General features: G+C 52.7%; 1 protein-coding gene across 3 annotated transcripts; it reads right to left on the bottom strand.

Moving 5' to 3' along the window:
• Positions 1 to 961: 961 nt before the first annotated feature.
• On the bottom strand, positions 962 to 12,846 carry SCNN1B (sodium channel epithelial 1 subunit beta). 3 transcript variants are annotated; one of them, XM_090151550.1, is made up of 13 exons: positions 12,794 to 12,846; positions 9,621 to 9,939; positions 8,529 to 8,844; positions 8,057 to 8,250; positions 7,135 to 7,238; positions 6,526 to 6,689; positions 6,149 to 6,256; positions 4,306 to 4,423; positions 3,897 to 3,972; positions 3,654 to 3,711; positions 3,258 to 3,319; positions 2,125 to 2,200; positions 962 to 2,043 (listed from the first exon to the last, which is right to left on the bottom strand). In XM_090151550.1, the coding sequence occupies exons 2-13, from the start codon at positions 9,929 to 9,931 to the stop codon at positions 1,627 to 1,629; spliced, it is 2,004 nt and encodes a 667-aa protein (XP_090007676.1). In that variant the 5' UTR covers positions 9,932 to 9,939; positions 12,794 to 12,846; the 3' UTR covers positions 962 to 1,626. The 3 variants fall into 3 exon arrangements, with proteins under 3 accessions (XP_090007676.1, XP_090007677.1, XP_090007675.1); XM_090151551.1 differs by lacking the exon at positions 12,794 to 12,846 and having other exon boundaries at positions 8,057 to 8,286; positions 8,523 to 8,844; positions 9,621 to 10,037; XM_090151549.1 differs by lacking the exon at positions 12,794 to 12,846 and having other exon boundaries at positions 9,621 to 10,037.
• Between the last annotated feature and the right edge of the window lie 787 nt (positions 12,847 to 13,633).

Genomic DNA, 13,633 nt, shown 5'->3' with positions numbered 1-13,633 from the left:
GGTGTTTTCCTGTGAGGAGGGTGAGGTGCAGCCCCTGCTTGCTGATCACACAAAGCCTGGATCTGGAGACCCATCACTTCTTTGGCCCTTCAGTAGCCAAGGGAACTTGAGTCGCAAAAACGATTTACTGTTTGAACACTCAGGGACTTCGTGCTCCAGGCAATTAGTCAAGGTAAATCTGTCCCTCTGTATCTTTCTTTGTTTGTTGATATGCGCAGAAAAGGAAATGTAAGCATAAAGGCTGTGGGCAGCAGTAACTGGTTTTAGCCCATGTGAATGTGGCAACCTGGAACAGCCTGCTTTAAGAACAGCTTGTCGTGGGAAGCTGCTGGGATTTCAAGCACTTTGCTTTTCTGACCTGTGCTTCCACCTGTGTGCGTGCGGGCTGGGACCCTTCACCTGTCAGAAACATAGCAAATGGGCTGTGCAAATGGCAGGAACAAAAATGGGGAAAACAGAGCAGTGAGCTCTGCGAGAAGCAGCATTTCACCCACTTGTTTCCATACACAGTAGTCACAGTTTGGTGCTTAGTGTGCACGAGATGAGGTGCTTTGTGCTATGGACATGTGTCCAGATATGGGAGCACTGTGGGAGGTGGTTGGTGGCAGCTGGGCTCACTGCCTCTGTGGGCAGCACTGAGACCTGTGGGCAGGGAGGTGCTGGGACCCGCGGCTGCCGTGCTGGGAACCGTGCCCAGGACATCATGTTCTTGGGCCTATGATTTAACCACACGATCGTGTTTCCTCTTGAAGTTGTGCACAGGTACTTCAATAACGCAGATCGTTGGCGTGGTGGTGGTGGTGGTAGTGGTGGGCATGGAGGCCCTGGGGAATGTGTGGTGTGAACACAACCAGGCATGGGAACCAATGTTCCCAGATCAGCCCCTCGCCCACGAGCTTCTGCTCAGCACCTGCTGCCAACAGGAACCACTCCAATGGAGACTTTTCAATGAATTAGTTTGTTTATTGCTGAGAATGGCACTGTGAATGGCTTGGCACTTCCTCCCCGCACCTGAAGCATTATCGCATCTGGAGTATTTATCTCTGACACACATTAACTGGCATGCCCACCTGCAGGCAGCATTAACAGCTCCCGAGCAGCAAACCCAGACTACAAACAGAGCGTGCGAGGCCTCCAAGCAGCAGAGGGATGTTCTTTCCACTCTGTTTACATTAGCGTCACTTAGACGTGGAAATACCATGACCTCAAGCCAAAAGCAGCTTAGATCCTGTGGTTCAGCCCTCAGTGCAGACCCCTTGGAGCACTGGGCATGCTGTCCCCAGGTAGCGGACTGTAGTAATTCCTGCCTGCCCTGTGCCTGCCTGCACTGCCTGCCAGCACTGCCTCCTTGGCCCCAGCATCTTCCAGCTCTGCTGCCCCCAGCTGCTCCCAGGAGCTCAGCACCCGCTGAGCTGGAGCTGTGCACAACCGTGTTGTGTTGTAGAGAAGTAACAACCCACTGCTGTGTACCAGCACCGATTCATACCAGCTCCATGTGCTAAAGCCAGAGCACGATGCTGACTGAGATTTACTGCGGGATTTATTAGATAGAGCTTCTTCGGTGAGTTTTAGGGGAGGGGAGGAGGCAGGGCTGCCAGCTCCCTGATTTGGATGGAGCTCTGGAGGTCACTCAGCCCAAACTGAGGCATCCTCATGGTGGTTGGCTGCAGGACGCTGCTCCTCGCTCTCAGTGTCGCTGTCTGTGCCTGGGTTGTGAGGTGGCTGCACGCGCAGTGAGTCGTAGTTGGGCGGGGGGGTGCCGGGCTCGGGGGGCAGTGCCTCTTCCTGTGTTGCATTGCTGGCCTCCTCGTGCTGGAAGCCCAGGTTGGTGTGAGCCTCCACCAGCTCCGACACCGTCGGCGGCATGTCTGGGTACTGTGCCCGCGCGCGCTTCTGCTTCAGGCCTTTGCACCAGCTGATAACGTTGATTACGGTGATCCACAGCGAGTCGATGATGATTTCCCCAAACTCAATGAGGCACAGCACGGAGCCCCCCATCCAGAACCCGAACTGACCTCCTAGGCTCGACAGCAGCCACACGATCTGCAGGTAGGAGCAGGGAGGTGATGTCATTGAGGCCGAGTTCGTGGCACAGCACCGCAGCAGCACCGCGCGGACACTCACCGTGGTGGCAGCTGACTCTGAGATCGTCCGGTAGTTGTACTCCTGGAAGTAAATGTTCAGCTTGATGATGCCGTTCCTGTAACACACAAAGCAGGAGCTCCGAGCAAACCTGCACCACAAGTGTTCCACACGTGCATCTCATCTGCACGTGGGGATGAGCTGCTCCGAGCCATGCCGTACATGCTTGCAATGCAAACTTCTGCCTGGTGCAGGGAAAGGTTAACAAGTGCTCCCAGCCATGTGCTGGGGCAGACACAGTTCTGCTCCTGAGCAAGCAAACACATGTGTACCTAGAGCCTTCTGTAGGGCTGTCTGCTTGGGTTTTCCCCACCTCAATCAGCCCAGAGCCCCTGCTCAGTCCCTGCTGTTCGTGCTCTGGGGGCATCAAGGAGCTGATGGCCTGAGTCCCAGGTAATCACTGCTCATTGTCTGCCCTGCACTCAGCGGGTCACAGCGCACACACAGCATGTGGGAGCCGGGGTGGTGCTGGTGGGTGTTTGCTCACCGTGCACAAGTTGAGCATCCCTTTGTTTCACTGTTTTGTTTTCAAGGCCTGGCATGAGGGCAGGACTGGGTTAGGGCTTTGTACCACCCCAGAAGGCTGTGTTGCAATGTGTGGGTTAACGCGAGGCCTCCACAAGAACTGGCTTGTCAGGCAGGCTAAGCTGTTTGTGCTCCTACATCTGGCCATTCCTTTTCTCCCCACAATTCAGGGCTTGGGTTATCAATGGATAACTCATCGGCTCCCCTGGCTGTGGTGCAGCCCCGTCCTGCTGCTGTTGGCAGAGCATACATGGGTATAAAGGGCCGAACGCAGTCATCCACGAGCTGAACCCCAGCTGCTCAGCGCTTCAGGCTGCTGCGTGCACCCGATTGGTATGTGTGGTTAATGTTCCTTTTGCTTTAGCTGTGCATTTGGGTCTGCGTCCGACCCAGCTTGCTCCAACGGGGAGCAGAGCATGTGCGTGAAGCGCAGCTGAGCATCGCTTTATGTGTCTTCCAGGCAAGCGCGTGCCACAGCTTGTTCTCCCGTCTGCGTGAGCGCGTGTGCTCTGGCTGCTGGCCAAGGCTCATGTAAATCTAATGTTAACAGGCGCAGCAGAGAAGATAAAGTGGTTGTTCCTTTCACTTACCTGTCCAGAGTCACATTTGTTGACATATCCCTTTCATAAGACAAAATATGGAAAATCCAGTCCTAGGAAAACAGAACTCGTTCAGAACCGAGGAGCAGCATTCTGGTTAAGCACTTGCCAGGGCAGGAGCCCAGCGAAGGAGGAAACCTGTCCTGAATAGTCCTGTTCTAACGCAGCTCTGTTGCATTACAGCACGAGGAAGGGTTGCGCAAGGCGGTGCCACCGTAGCGTTTCACCCCTGGTGCCAGGCTCTGTTTGCTGGCTGAACATGAACGTGTGTAATTGAGCGCCGAGGCGCAGGCTACCTGAACATTAGCTCTAAAAATACGGAGTGATTCACACAGCTACCAACAGGTGGTTATTAATGGCTGCTACAAAACAAGAAATTGGAGTTACCTCGGAAGCCTCAGAGGGCCAATCTGCCATGGAGATGGTCATCTTGTACTGCGTGTCACTGGAAAGAGGAAAGCAGAACGTGAGTACCGGGCTTCCCCTGTTGGGAGTCACTGGGACTTCAGTGCCATTCAGACAGCAGCCCCACGTGGGTTTCTGCAATTGTAAAGAGGTGAGGATTGATGGGAGATGAAATGCAGGATTCCCTCCACCGTTACAGCTGCCAGAAGTGGTTTAAGCACTTACTTGCATGTTTCCTTACAAGAGTCAATGCAAATTTGCCTGTGTCTTATACTCGATCTCAGTGATGAATAGCAATATGCTGTTTGGTGAAAACAAAAAGTCAAAGCATCAGTTTAGATAAGAACCCCACTTACTGGATTACATTAATTTCCCGTAAGCAGTATTCAATACGAGCGTGCTGCACAAGTTTGCTTTCATTCCTCTAAGAGAAACTCACACAAAGCAGCAGCATCCAACCGAGTGCCCTTCTGCAGGCAGCACTGAGCCGAGGGCCTGAGCAGAGCAAGGGCTGCAGTGCCAGCAAAAGCAGTTCAGCTGCAGGACTTGGAGCAGCAGCGAGGCACGGTCTGATCCCTCCCTCCTCACGCCCGTGCCCTGGGAGCTCTATAGTTGGTTTTGTTCTTGTCCTTACCCCAGCCAGGGTTATCTTCGTTATTGCAGTAAGTTACCCCTTCTGGTAAAGGAAACATGTAGTGACCACAGCCACAGATTTCTGTCATGTGGTTCTGGAAACAGGAGCGTAGGCAAGCCTGGAAAAAGGGAGGAGGGAGCTGCTTACAAGGGGGATGTACTTTCCTATGTTGCTTTGAGAACTGCCCTGCTCCAGGCAGGGGTTCCTCCTTGCTCCTCGCTGTGGTTCTCCTGCACAGAGCAGAATGAGGCTGTGTGTGGTCAGAAGCCAGCACTGCTGTGGGGCTGGGCTGCAGCCCCTCACAGGTAGTGCTGCAACTGCAGTCGGTCACCCAGTGGGGGCTGCACTGGCAAGATGAGGTGGGTGAATCTGCCAGCATGTTTGTAGCTGCTCTGCAATTACGCTTTTCTTTATGGTGCATTTTTACTACTACTCTGGATTTTAGAACATGTCGTAGTGGCAAGTTAAATGGACGTAATTCACCTTGCAGGCATAGAAGGAGCTAAATGCCTGCTCCTGGGCACAGAAGAAACTAGTTATTGTAGGGTTCCGTGGCAGCAGTGCAGAGCTTCCAAAATGGAATAAAAATGCCCTATTTTATCCACAGACGGAGCTGTTGTCTCCAGGCTGACAAAGGGCTGGTTTTCACTTTAAAGCCAAGGCTTTAGAAATATGTTGATATAAAGAGCAGGTTTTAGAAATCTGAATGATCTCATCTGGGCATCTGCTTCTCTCCTTGCAGGGAGCACAGCTGCAGCCATGCCAGGATGCCATCCAGGGCTGCAGTGCCGTCAGCTCAGCGAGGCGTGACGTTAATCAGCAGAGATCCGAGTGGGATTTCTCATGAAACAATGCACAAAGCAATAACAAAGTCTATGAGAAGATAATTGAATTTAAGAGCTTTGGCGAAGCAGGGCGAGCGGAGAGTGTCTGCGTGATAAGAAATGCATATAGAGTTTGCTATGAAAAAGGTTTTGCTGAGGGGTCTCTGAAGGGACGTGAATGATGTGGGCACAGGAGCACAGTGAGCATTTAGCAGCTTCTAAGTAATAATGCAATCATTTCAAGTATTTGCTTAAATGTTATACAAGCGTCTTAGAAGGAAAGGTGAAGTGTCCAATTGTTGGAATTATATAAAGGCAGAAATATATATGTAAAAAAACCTTGCTAACCAAAGCCCTTCAACCCATCCAAGATGTATCCCTCAGCCATCTGTAAATAACCCCAAAATGGTTTTGATGTTTTCCTTATTGCATGGTCTCACCCCTCAGAACTGCTTCTCCCTTCTGTTATTGCCTGTTACAAATTAACCAGTGCTCCATGTTTGCTCTATGTTTTTATTAGGGAGTCAAGGTTTACAAACACTCCAACTTTCTCATCCCAATTTTAAAGTGAAGAAAAGACAAAGCTCTGTCTTCACATCCCGCACAAAACAAATGGCCTTCTCAGTGTGAGAAAGGACTTAATTCTCTTGAGAAGAGAATGATTAAGAGGAGCGGGAGCAATCCCTGTGGCATTCATCCCAGTAGGGATAAACCCTATTCCTTGCTTCGTGAGCTGCATCACAGTGAGAATGGTGGTTGTCTGCCAAAGCAGCGGTGCTAACCTCTTGATGTAAGTCTTAGTAATTGTGTTATTAGGTTTTCATCCTGCAACACAGCATTATTTCCACCGGATTATTTCCAAACCTGGGGCTACTGCATGTTCGGACTTGAGTTCTGAATTACTGCGCTTCCTTTGCTGTCATTGCTGAGGCTGTGGGAACCTGGAATGCCTGGCACAGATTCTCACTGCTTTGAGGATTTTCCCTAAAAGCCTTGTTCGATTTGCAGTCACGTTTTACCTGTATGGAATAGGAAGTATTGTATTCGCTGTAGAGGTTCTTTACTGGGACGTCAGAGCCGTTCATGGTGCAGTCGCTGTAGGGATAGCCCATCCGCTCCAGCTCGTCCTGGAGGAAAACCCAAACAGCAAAGCTCTGAGCTATGCCCACACACACAGGAGGAGCTACGCTTCTGGGGCTCCCGTAAGGCTTTGATAAAGCACTTTGCCAGGACAGTTACATAAAAGTCTCCATAAACCGTTCCAGCCCACAGCTGGTGTGTGCCTTGACTCTTTTGGTTTGAGCCAGTTCAGCCAAGACTTAAAACAAACTTGGTTGCGGTCCCATCAGATAACATTATTCTCAGACAATCTGCTCTAGAGGAATGCCACACATACCACTAACACACCGATGGAGGTTTCTGTCCCAGCCATCGCGTAGATGCCCTGATCCTTAAGGAATGGGAAGCTCTTCTGTTGGTGCAGCATCAGCCGTGCCCCGGCGGCAGACGACAGGTAGGGGATGTAGTCCTGCTGGCTGATATCCAGAATTAACTTCAGCCCTGTGACAGCAGGCAAAGTATTCAGAACGGGAAATCGGAGCCTTTGGTTAAAAAAAACCACAAGCATCTTTTCCTCTCAAAATCTCATTTCTTGAGAGGAAAACCCATGTCTGTCTGTCGCATCACCCTTACGTGTGCATAAATACACTTGATGGCAAATGCACAGCATGGAAGTATCCCATTGAATGTTCATCCATTCCCTCATGCTTTGGCTAGCCAAACGTTACACTTCCGCTAGCTGCAGTCACACCAATTGTCTCTATGCTGTCAATTTCCCTGTTGGGAGCTTATTCCCTCTGGAAAAAGTTACTCCATGCTATAGGGTTCTAGAGAAACAGACATCATAGATCTGTCACAGGTAACAGCAGTTGCCATTGAGAGACAGAACAGTTCCCAGCACTTCTGTTGCTTTAACTCTTCCTGCTTCAGTGGAGCTTTCTCTTACCAAACTCGGCTCCCGGGTTGGAAGAATTCAAAGCCTCTTTGTCCATGCCCCAGTTAAAGATGTAGCAGTTACCGTGGTCTGGGTGATAGATTTGGGTGAAATTCCTGGAAGAATCGTATGCATCAAACTGTGACTCAGGGAGAACTAAAGGGTTATAAAACGCTGCATCTGGTGAGGCTGGATTTGGGCAGCTAGGTCTGGGATTCGCTTTAAATTGCTTCATTTGTTCAACACTTGCATAGAAATTTCAGCTGACTTAATTTCAATCAATCTGCTTTTGAAAAGAAGAAAAGCCAGGTACTGGCATGGGCTGAAGCACAGCTGGTGAAGATAACGATTTGTCGTAATGGAAAAGAATACTCTGTCATGCACATGAGACCAAAAAATACTGGCTTGCTCTGAGCTCTGGTAACAGGCTTTGGCTGGTGTTACACCTCACTCTTTGACAATAGCTCTCTGTCGTCGTCTGTGCAGAGGTGGCATTGCTGGCAGGGCTCCGTGCAGCCTGGGCTGCTGCTGTGCGCCCATGTTTATCAAAACTGTGTGTAAATTTGGCCCTCACAAGAAACAGAGATGGATAAAATGCATCTCTCAGAGCCTCGTGTAAAAAGAGAGAGCAAAACCGAGGGCTGTGCTGACTCAGTGGCAGCTGATTATTGTTAAATACCTCGGGAAGCCCTCATGGGTGCTGGTAAGTCACAAGCCAAACAGCCCATCCAAAACTAAAACTCAAGCCAGTGCTATCCCCTAATACTGTTTCAGCCAAGATCACGTCCAGAAACCCTCTGGGAACTGCCATTAGACTTAAGGACCAGAGGAGATCTTTCCATTAACTGATCTATAAAAAGGCTGTTGTGCCTTTAGAGTCCTACACCATCCCTGTGTGCCAGGAAGGGCAGGATGCTGCTCAGCGTTCACCTACTTGTAGTTGCAGGGTTCGGCCCCGTAGAGACACGCCAGGATCATGTCTTCTGCCTGGTAGCCCATCCTAATCCTTTCCTGCAGTGGCACTTTGGACAGGATGCTGGTGGACTGCAGGATGTACCACTCGGTCACCGCCTGCGCCGCGCTGGTGAAGTTCCTGTAGGTGCAGTTGTTGGAGCCCTGGTGGCTGCACTGGAGACACACACGGTCAGGTCTCCCCGTTCCCCCCTGTGCACACCCTGCTCCGTGCCACCCCATCCACTGTCCTCACGAGAGCAAAAAGCACGGCCAGGGGAGCTGTGGAAGCAGCGGTCTCAGCTGGGTGTGCTCAGCAGGCACTTCCCTGGGACATTTCTCTGCTGGACAGGTGCTCCATTGGCCCCAGCAGTTACCAACGCATGCTTACACTGATCATCACATAGAGGCTTAGAAATACGTTCAGCTACACGCTTTCAGCAGCACACCCTTACCAGCTTCACCGCCAGCTTGTACTTCTTCTCTTCCGACGTCACGTTGGTGGGGGCAGGAGGGGCAGCAGTTTGGTTCCCTGCGGCGCTTTGGTTGGTCTCGAAGATCTCCACGATGACTGGGTTGTCCTTGTCCTGCTCATCAATGAGCACCAGCGGGATCTGGTTCCAGAGCTCCAAATCCAGCTCCTCGGTGGTGTTGCTGCCGTTCAGCAGCAGGGGTGAGATGGGGTCCCCATGTGTGGGCTGCAGGATCCTCTCCAGCGCTGCCTCGATGAGCTTGTCCAGCTCCTTCAGCAGGGGCTTCACCTCCGAGTACCTGCAGGGACACAGGGGGAAGGTGGGCAGTGCACGGCAGCCCCCACAGCAGGACCCTGTGCTGCAGATGTGCTGCACAGCAGCAGGACGCACCAGCAGCCAGAGGCACAGGGACCCCGTGCTGCCAACCTTGTTGTGCTCACGCAGAACTGCACAGCTGTATTGCGGTGATTTGCTATAGTTTACACAAAACACTTCTTGTAAGGAGAGAGGAAAATCAACAGATCTCTGTGTGTCAATCAGGAGCATCTCACCTTGCATGACTCTGGGTATAAATTTGAAGCGGCTCTACCAAAGATCTGTTGCCTCTTTGAAATCACAGCTGAATTATATTACTGTAGCTCACGGCAGATACCGCTGTTTAACTAGCTCTTAATGGCTGAGTGTGTGATAAGAGAGACGTTCATAGCGAGGAAAAACGAAAGAAAGGAATTGTGGGGAGAGATCACGAGACTGATTTGGATTGTGACAAGTTAGCTGAACTTCAAGTTTTCTCTGAGCCAGGGAAAGTTTACAAGGAGGCAATAACCATTATTAGATTAACTGATACGGTAATGAGAACAGACAAACCCGCGGGTACACAAACCCTTCCCTGGATCCGAGCCAATCGTTTTTATACTGTGCTCGTTTGTTTGCTTTTCAGTGCCACTCCGTGAGTCAAAGGACCATTTTCACTGATGCTCCTAATGTCATATCTGAGCCAGGAACAGACCCATGGATCTTCTGCCAGCAACACAACTGAGCGTGCTAATGTGAGCTGGAGGAAGGACAGCTTACTTGAAGGGGTTGGCATTGCAGACTGTGACTGCTGGGAACTTCATGGTCTTAAAGCCGATAGAGAGTGATGAGGTGACGTCGTAAGAGAGGTAGGTGTTGATGAGGATTCCCCACTGCCAGAAGACCAAGGAGGCGAAGAGCAGCGTTAGGAAGAACCACATGACTTTCTTCTTTGGCCCCTCCTTGATGATGCGCTTGGGGCCGTGCGTGTTGGTGTTGTCGCAGTACCAGACCAGCAGCTCTTTGTAGGTGTAGCCAGGGCCCTTCTGGAGGCGGTGCAGGGCCCGGACAAAATATTTCTTCAGATTCATCCTGGTATCTGCAAGTGGGAAAATGAGGTCAGAGCAGCTGCTGGGAGACACAGGGCTTGCATCGCCGTGTGCTGACATGGCTGTGGGTCACAGCCTGGGAGATGTGGGGCAGCCCATTGGAGCTGCTCACATGCTGCAGTGGAGCTGGGCTTGGTGCTCAGCTCCCATGGAGCTCGACAGAGTTTTTCTTAAATAGACAAGGAGAAAGTGTTCAGGTGTACGAGAACAGTGGGAGACTGGGAGGAGAGGATTTAGAAAAGGCAGACTCTTTCCCAAGACCAAGAATGCTGCTCAGTGTGTGCTGCCTGCCAGAGGAAGAACAATAGATGTGGTTTTTTTTTTTCCACCAAATTCCTTTGTCTTTAAGATAATATCGGTATGTTTCGACTGCTCATGTGAGGGATGCTGCATATTTTACATTCATATTGTGAGTAAATAGAACATTTTGTGCTGCTATTTTTGAGGCGAGAATTTGTGTTACTAAATCTTAATATCCCAGGGCAGGATTTCAAAACAGTCAGCTACCTGGAGGATTCCTCAGCCTTCAGCTGTGGGAGAACAGAACCAGAGATAAATGTTGTGCCCATCACAGCACCCTGAGCTAATAAAGCACTATTTCCATTGAGGCATGAACCTGCGGCAAGAGGCGCAGAGCAAATGCTGCACTTTTGTATCTGAAAAAAGTCACTGCTGCCAGGCTTGAGCCTGCCTGCCTCTGTGTTCAGTTCTACAGGAGTCATGCACACATTTAGTCTCCATCTTGAATTAATTTCTGTTTAACTGCCAAATCTGAGAGTGCCGTTACTGGCTACTGACAGCAATGGGAAGAGCTGTGGTAGCAAAGGCAAATCTGCTTCACATGGAGCTTAATGAGGGTTTAAGGATCAGGAGCCTCCCAGCTTGCTTCATTTGCTCAGCAGCCATAAAAACACTGCACTGAAGAATGGCATTGTCACTTTTTAAAGTTACATTCATAGAGTCATAAAACATCTTGGGTTGGAAGGCACCTCAGAGATCATCCATTTCCAACCCATAGACAGGGTTGCCAACCCACAAAGCAGGCAGCAGCTCAGGCTGCCCAGTGCCCATCCATGGCCTTGGGCACCTGCAGGAATGGGGCACAGCAGTGCCTGACTGCCCTCTGAGTGAAAAACCCCCTGCCATCCCATCTCAGGGGGCACTGCCACTGCCTCCACCTCCCTGCGGCCACAATCCCAGCACCATCCCAATGAAACTCCTCCACATCAATGGTGAGATCAGGCTCCCATGTTATGAAATGACAGTGCTGGCTGTGTTTAACTCGCTCCTGGCTCTTCCCAGGGCATTCACCATTTACAGGAAATAAAGACATCAGCAAAACTCAGCACACTGCTGGAAACTGTAGGGTGATACTGGGGCTGTAAAATCACCCCAGCAGCGCCCAGCCCTGATACTGCAATTACTGCACACTTTCTCTGCTGAGGCATACTGCAGTCACCTTCTCTGCTCACACACCGTGTTCTCCAGGGCTGGAGGAGCAGCAGCTGTCAGCAAGAAGCTGGCCATGTCCTCCTGGGGAGGGCAGTGATGCTCTCCAATGATGCTTTTGCAGCTCATGGAGAAGGCTTTTACCCCATTTTAAGTTCACGGGATGGCAGTTAGCAGGAAAGTGGAGTGGCACTGCCCATGGAGCCCCCAAGCCCAGGGCACAGCATGCCCAGTGGGGTTGGTTCTGCCCTGCTCTGGCCCTGCAACAATGCAGCAACCACCAGCTCACGCCTGCTATGTGCCTCCCAACCTTTGCCGAGTGTGCACGGAGCTGAGGAGCAGCTCCAGGCAGAGGTGAAAAGCACCACCTGGCTCCCTGCAGTGGGTTCAGTGCCTCATCCATCCCACCTCTCCTTGCCCCTCCACTTCCCACAGTATCACTGTCTCCAGGGGCAGTGAGAAGCCTCACTCTTCGCACGACAGCACAGTCACATTGCTGAGAGTCAGCTCCGCAGCTTGGGCACCGAGCAATGTGGATGCCATGGTGCGGAGGGGCAGAGCCCCCGGCAGCTGCCCCCAGGCCCGGAGCAGGAGCGTCCCCAAAGGCAGCGGACAGAGGAAACGCCCAGAGAGCTGCGGTCTACTTCCATCCCTCTTATCGTGGAGATTAAGGTATGAAAGCCGTGTGTAAACAGAGAGTAAATCAGAACGGCTGCACCCAGCAGCACGGCGCATCCAGGGCGCCGCTGGCACCGGGAGCTGCGCTGCTGCCAGAGCGTGTCGGGGCCGGTGGCTGCGAGTCAGCCCGGGAGCTCACCCTGAGGAACTCCGTGACTGAGTGAGCGTTTCTCATCCCACAAAAAAATGTCAACAAAGAACTACGCTTAAATATTTTTTCTCCCTCTATGAGCAATGCTACACCTGCCGGGATGGTAACCCACGGCCTTAGCTGTGAGAGGCAGAACAGCACTGGGTACACGTTATTACAGTTCGGGCGGTTCACAGACGCCCAGAGCGCCGCACCGCTCGGCTCTGAACACCGGCAGAACGCTCTCGGCCTTTCCTACCCCCTCCGATCACCCCCAAGTAATTTCTAACAAACACTTTAGCAGTCGGCGTTGGGGACGGGCGGCTCCGTTCAGCGCTCCTCGCCCGGCTCCGCACGGCTCTGCCCGGCTCCGCTCACTGCGGGGCAGCCACGCAGGAACAGCCCCCCCCCCAACAGCTCCCACCGGGGCTCCTCCGAACCGCCGCCTCCCCCGCGCCCCGCGCCCGCCGGCCGCCGCCAGAAGCCGCGGGACGGAGCTCGGAGCGTGGGAAAGCAGCGGACGGGATGATGATACGCGGCGCGCAGCCGGCCCGGCGTTGCCCATCCCCGCCGCCCGCTGCCCGTACCTGCTCCGCCGCGCTGCGCCCCGATGCCGCCGGGCCCCGCCGCGCCCCGCCCCTCCTCCCGCCCCCCGCCCCGCACAGCATCCGGAGCCGCCCAGCGCCGCCGCCCGCGCTCCTCCCGGTGCTGCTCCCCGCGTCCCGGCCCCGCGCCCCGCGCCTCCCCCGCTGCAGGCACCTCCCGCCGCGTTTCCCGACGGGAGAACGGCGGAGCGCCATTGGAAGGAGGCCCGCACCGGGGCCGGGTGGGCTGCGCTGTTAGCGCCGAGCCGTGCCCGCCTGGGGCTGCCGGGAGCTTTGGCACCGCGCGGGCGGTTCCGAACGACTCGATTTTTTTTGTCAAAAATCGGTTATGGTTGTTTTTTGTTTTTTTTCCCCCCTCTCACTTTTTTTTTTCTTTCTTTCTTTCTTCTTCTTTCTTTTTTTTTGGAGGCCCCTTGGCAGCTGTGTTTAGCAGCAGGACGCTGCTGGGCACGCTTTCTCGCGGGTGTTTTGTACACCGCCGCCTTCACGTGCGGACTATGGGAGTGTTGATGCTTAAACAGAAGGCAGCGGAGGGGCACGGCGGTGCCCCTCTGCTGCCGGGACGAGCGACCTCTGCCTCGGTGACACGACAGCAAAGCCGCACTGCCGCAGTGAGGGGATAACGCCCGGCGCATCCCGAGCGGGGACCGGGAGTGAGGGGCCCTTAGAGCCATAAATCACCTCTCAGCGTTGTAAAACACGGTTGCTCCTTGCGAGGGAAAGTAATCATAGCTGTGTGTTCGGTCAGAACTCCGTCAGACCTTTCTGAGTGTCCCCACGTCTGTTGTTTGGGAACAAAAGGGATTTTTATTTCTAAATTGC

This window comes from Phasianus colchicus, chromosome 16, assembly GCF_987193195.1.
Source record: "Phasianus colchicus chromosome 16, bPhaCol1.hap1.1, whole genome shotgun sequence".
NCBI classification, from domain to species: Eukaryota; Metazoa; Chordata; class Aves; order Galliformes; family Phasianidae; genus Phasianus; species Phasianus colchicus.
The sequence above is the reverse complement of the archived record's forward strand: the minus strand, read 5'-3'. Positions and strand labels throughout refer to the sequence as shown.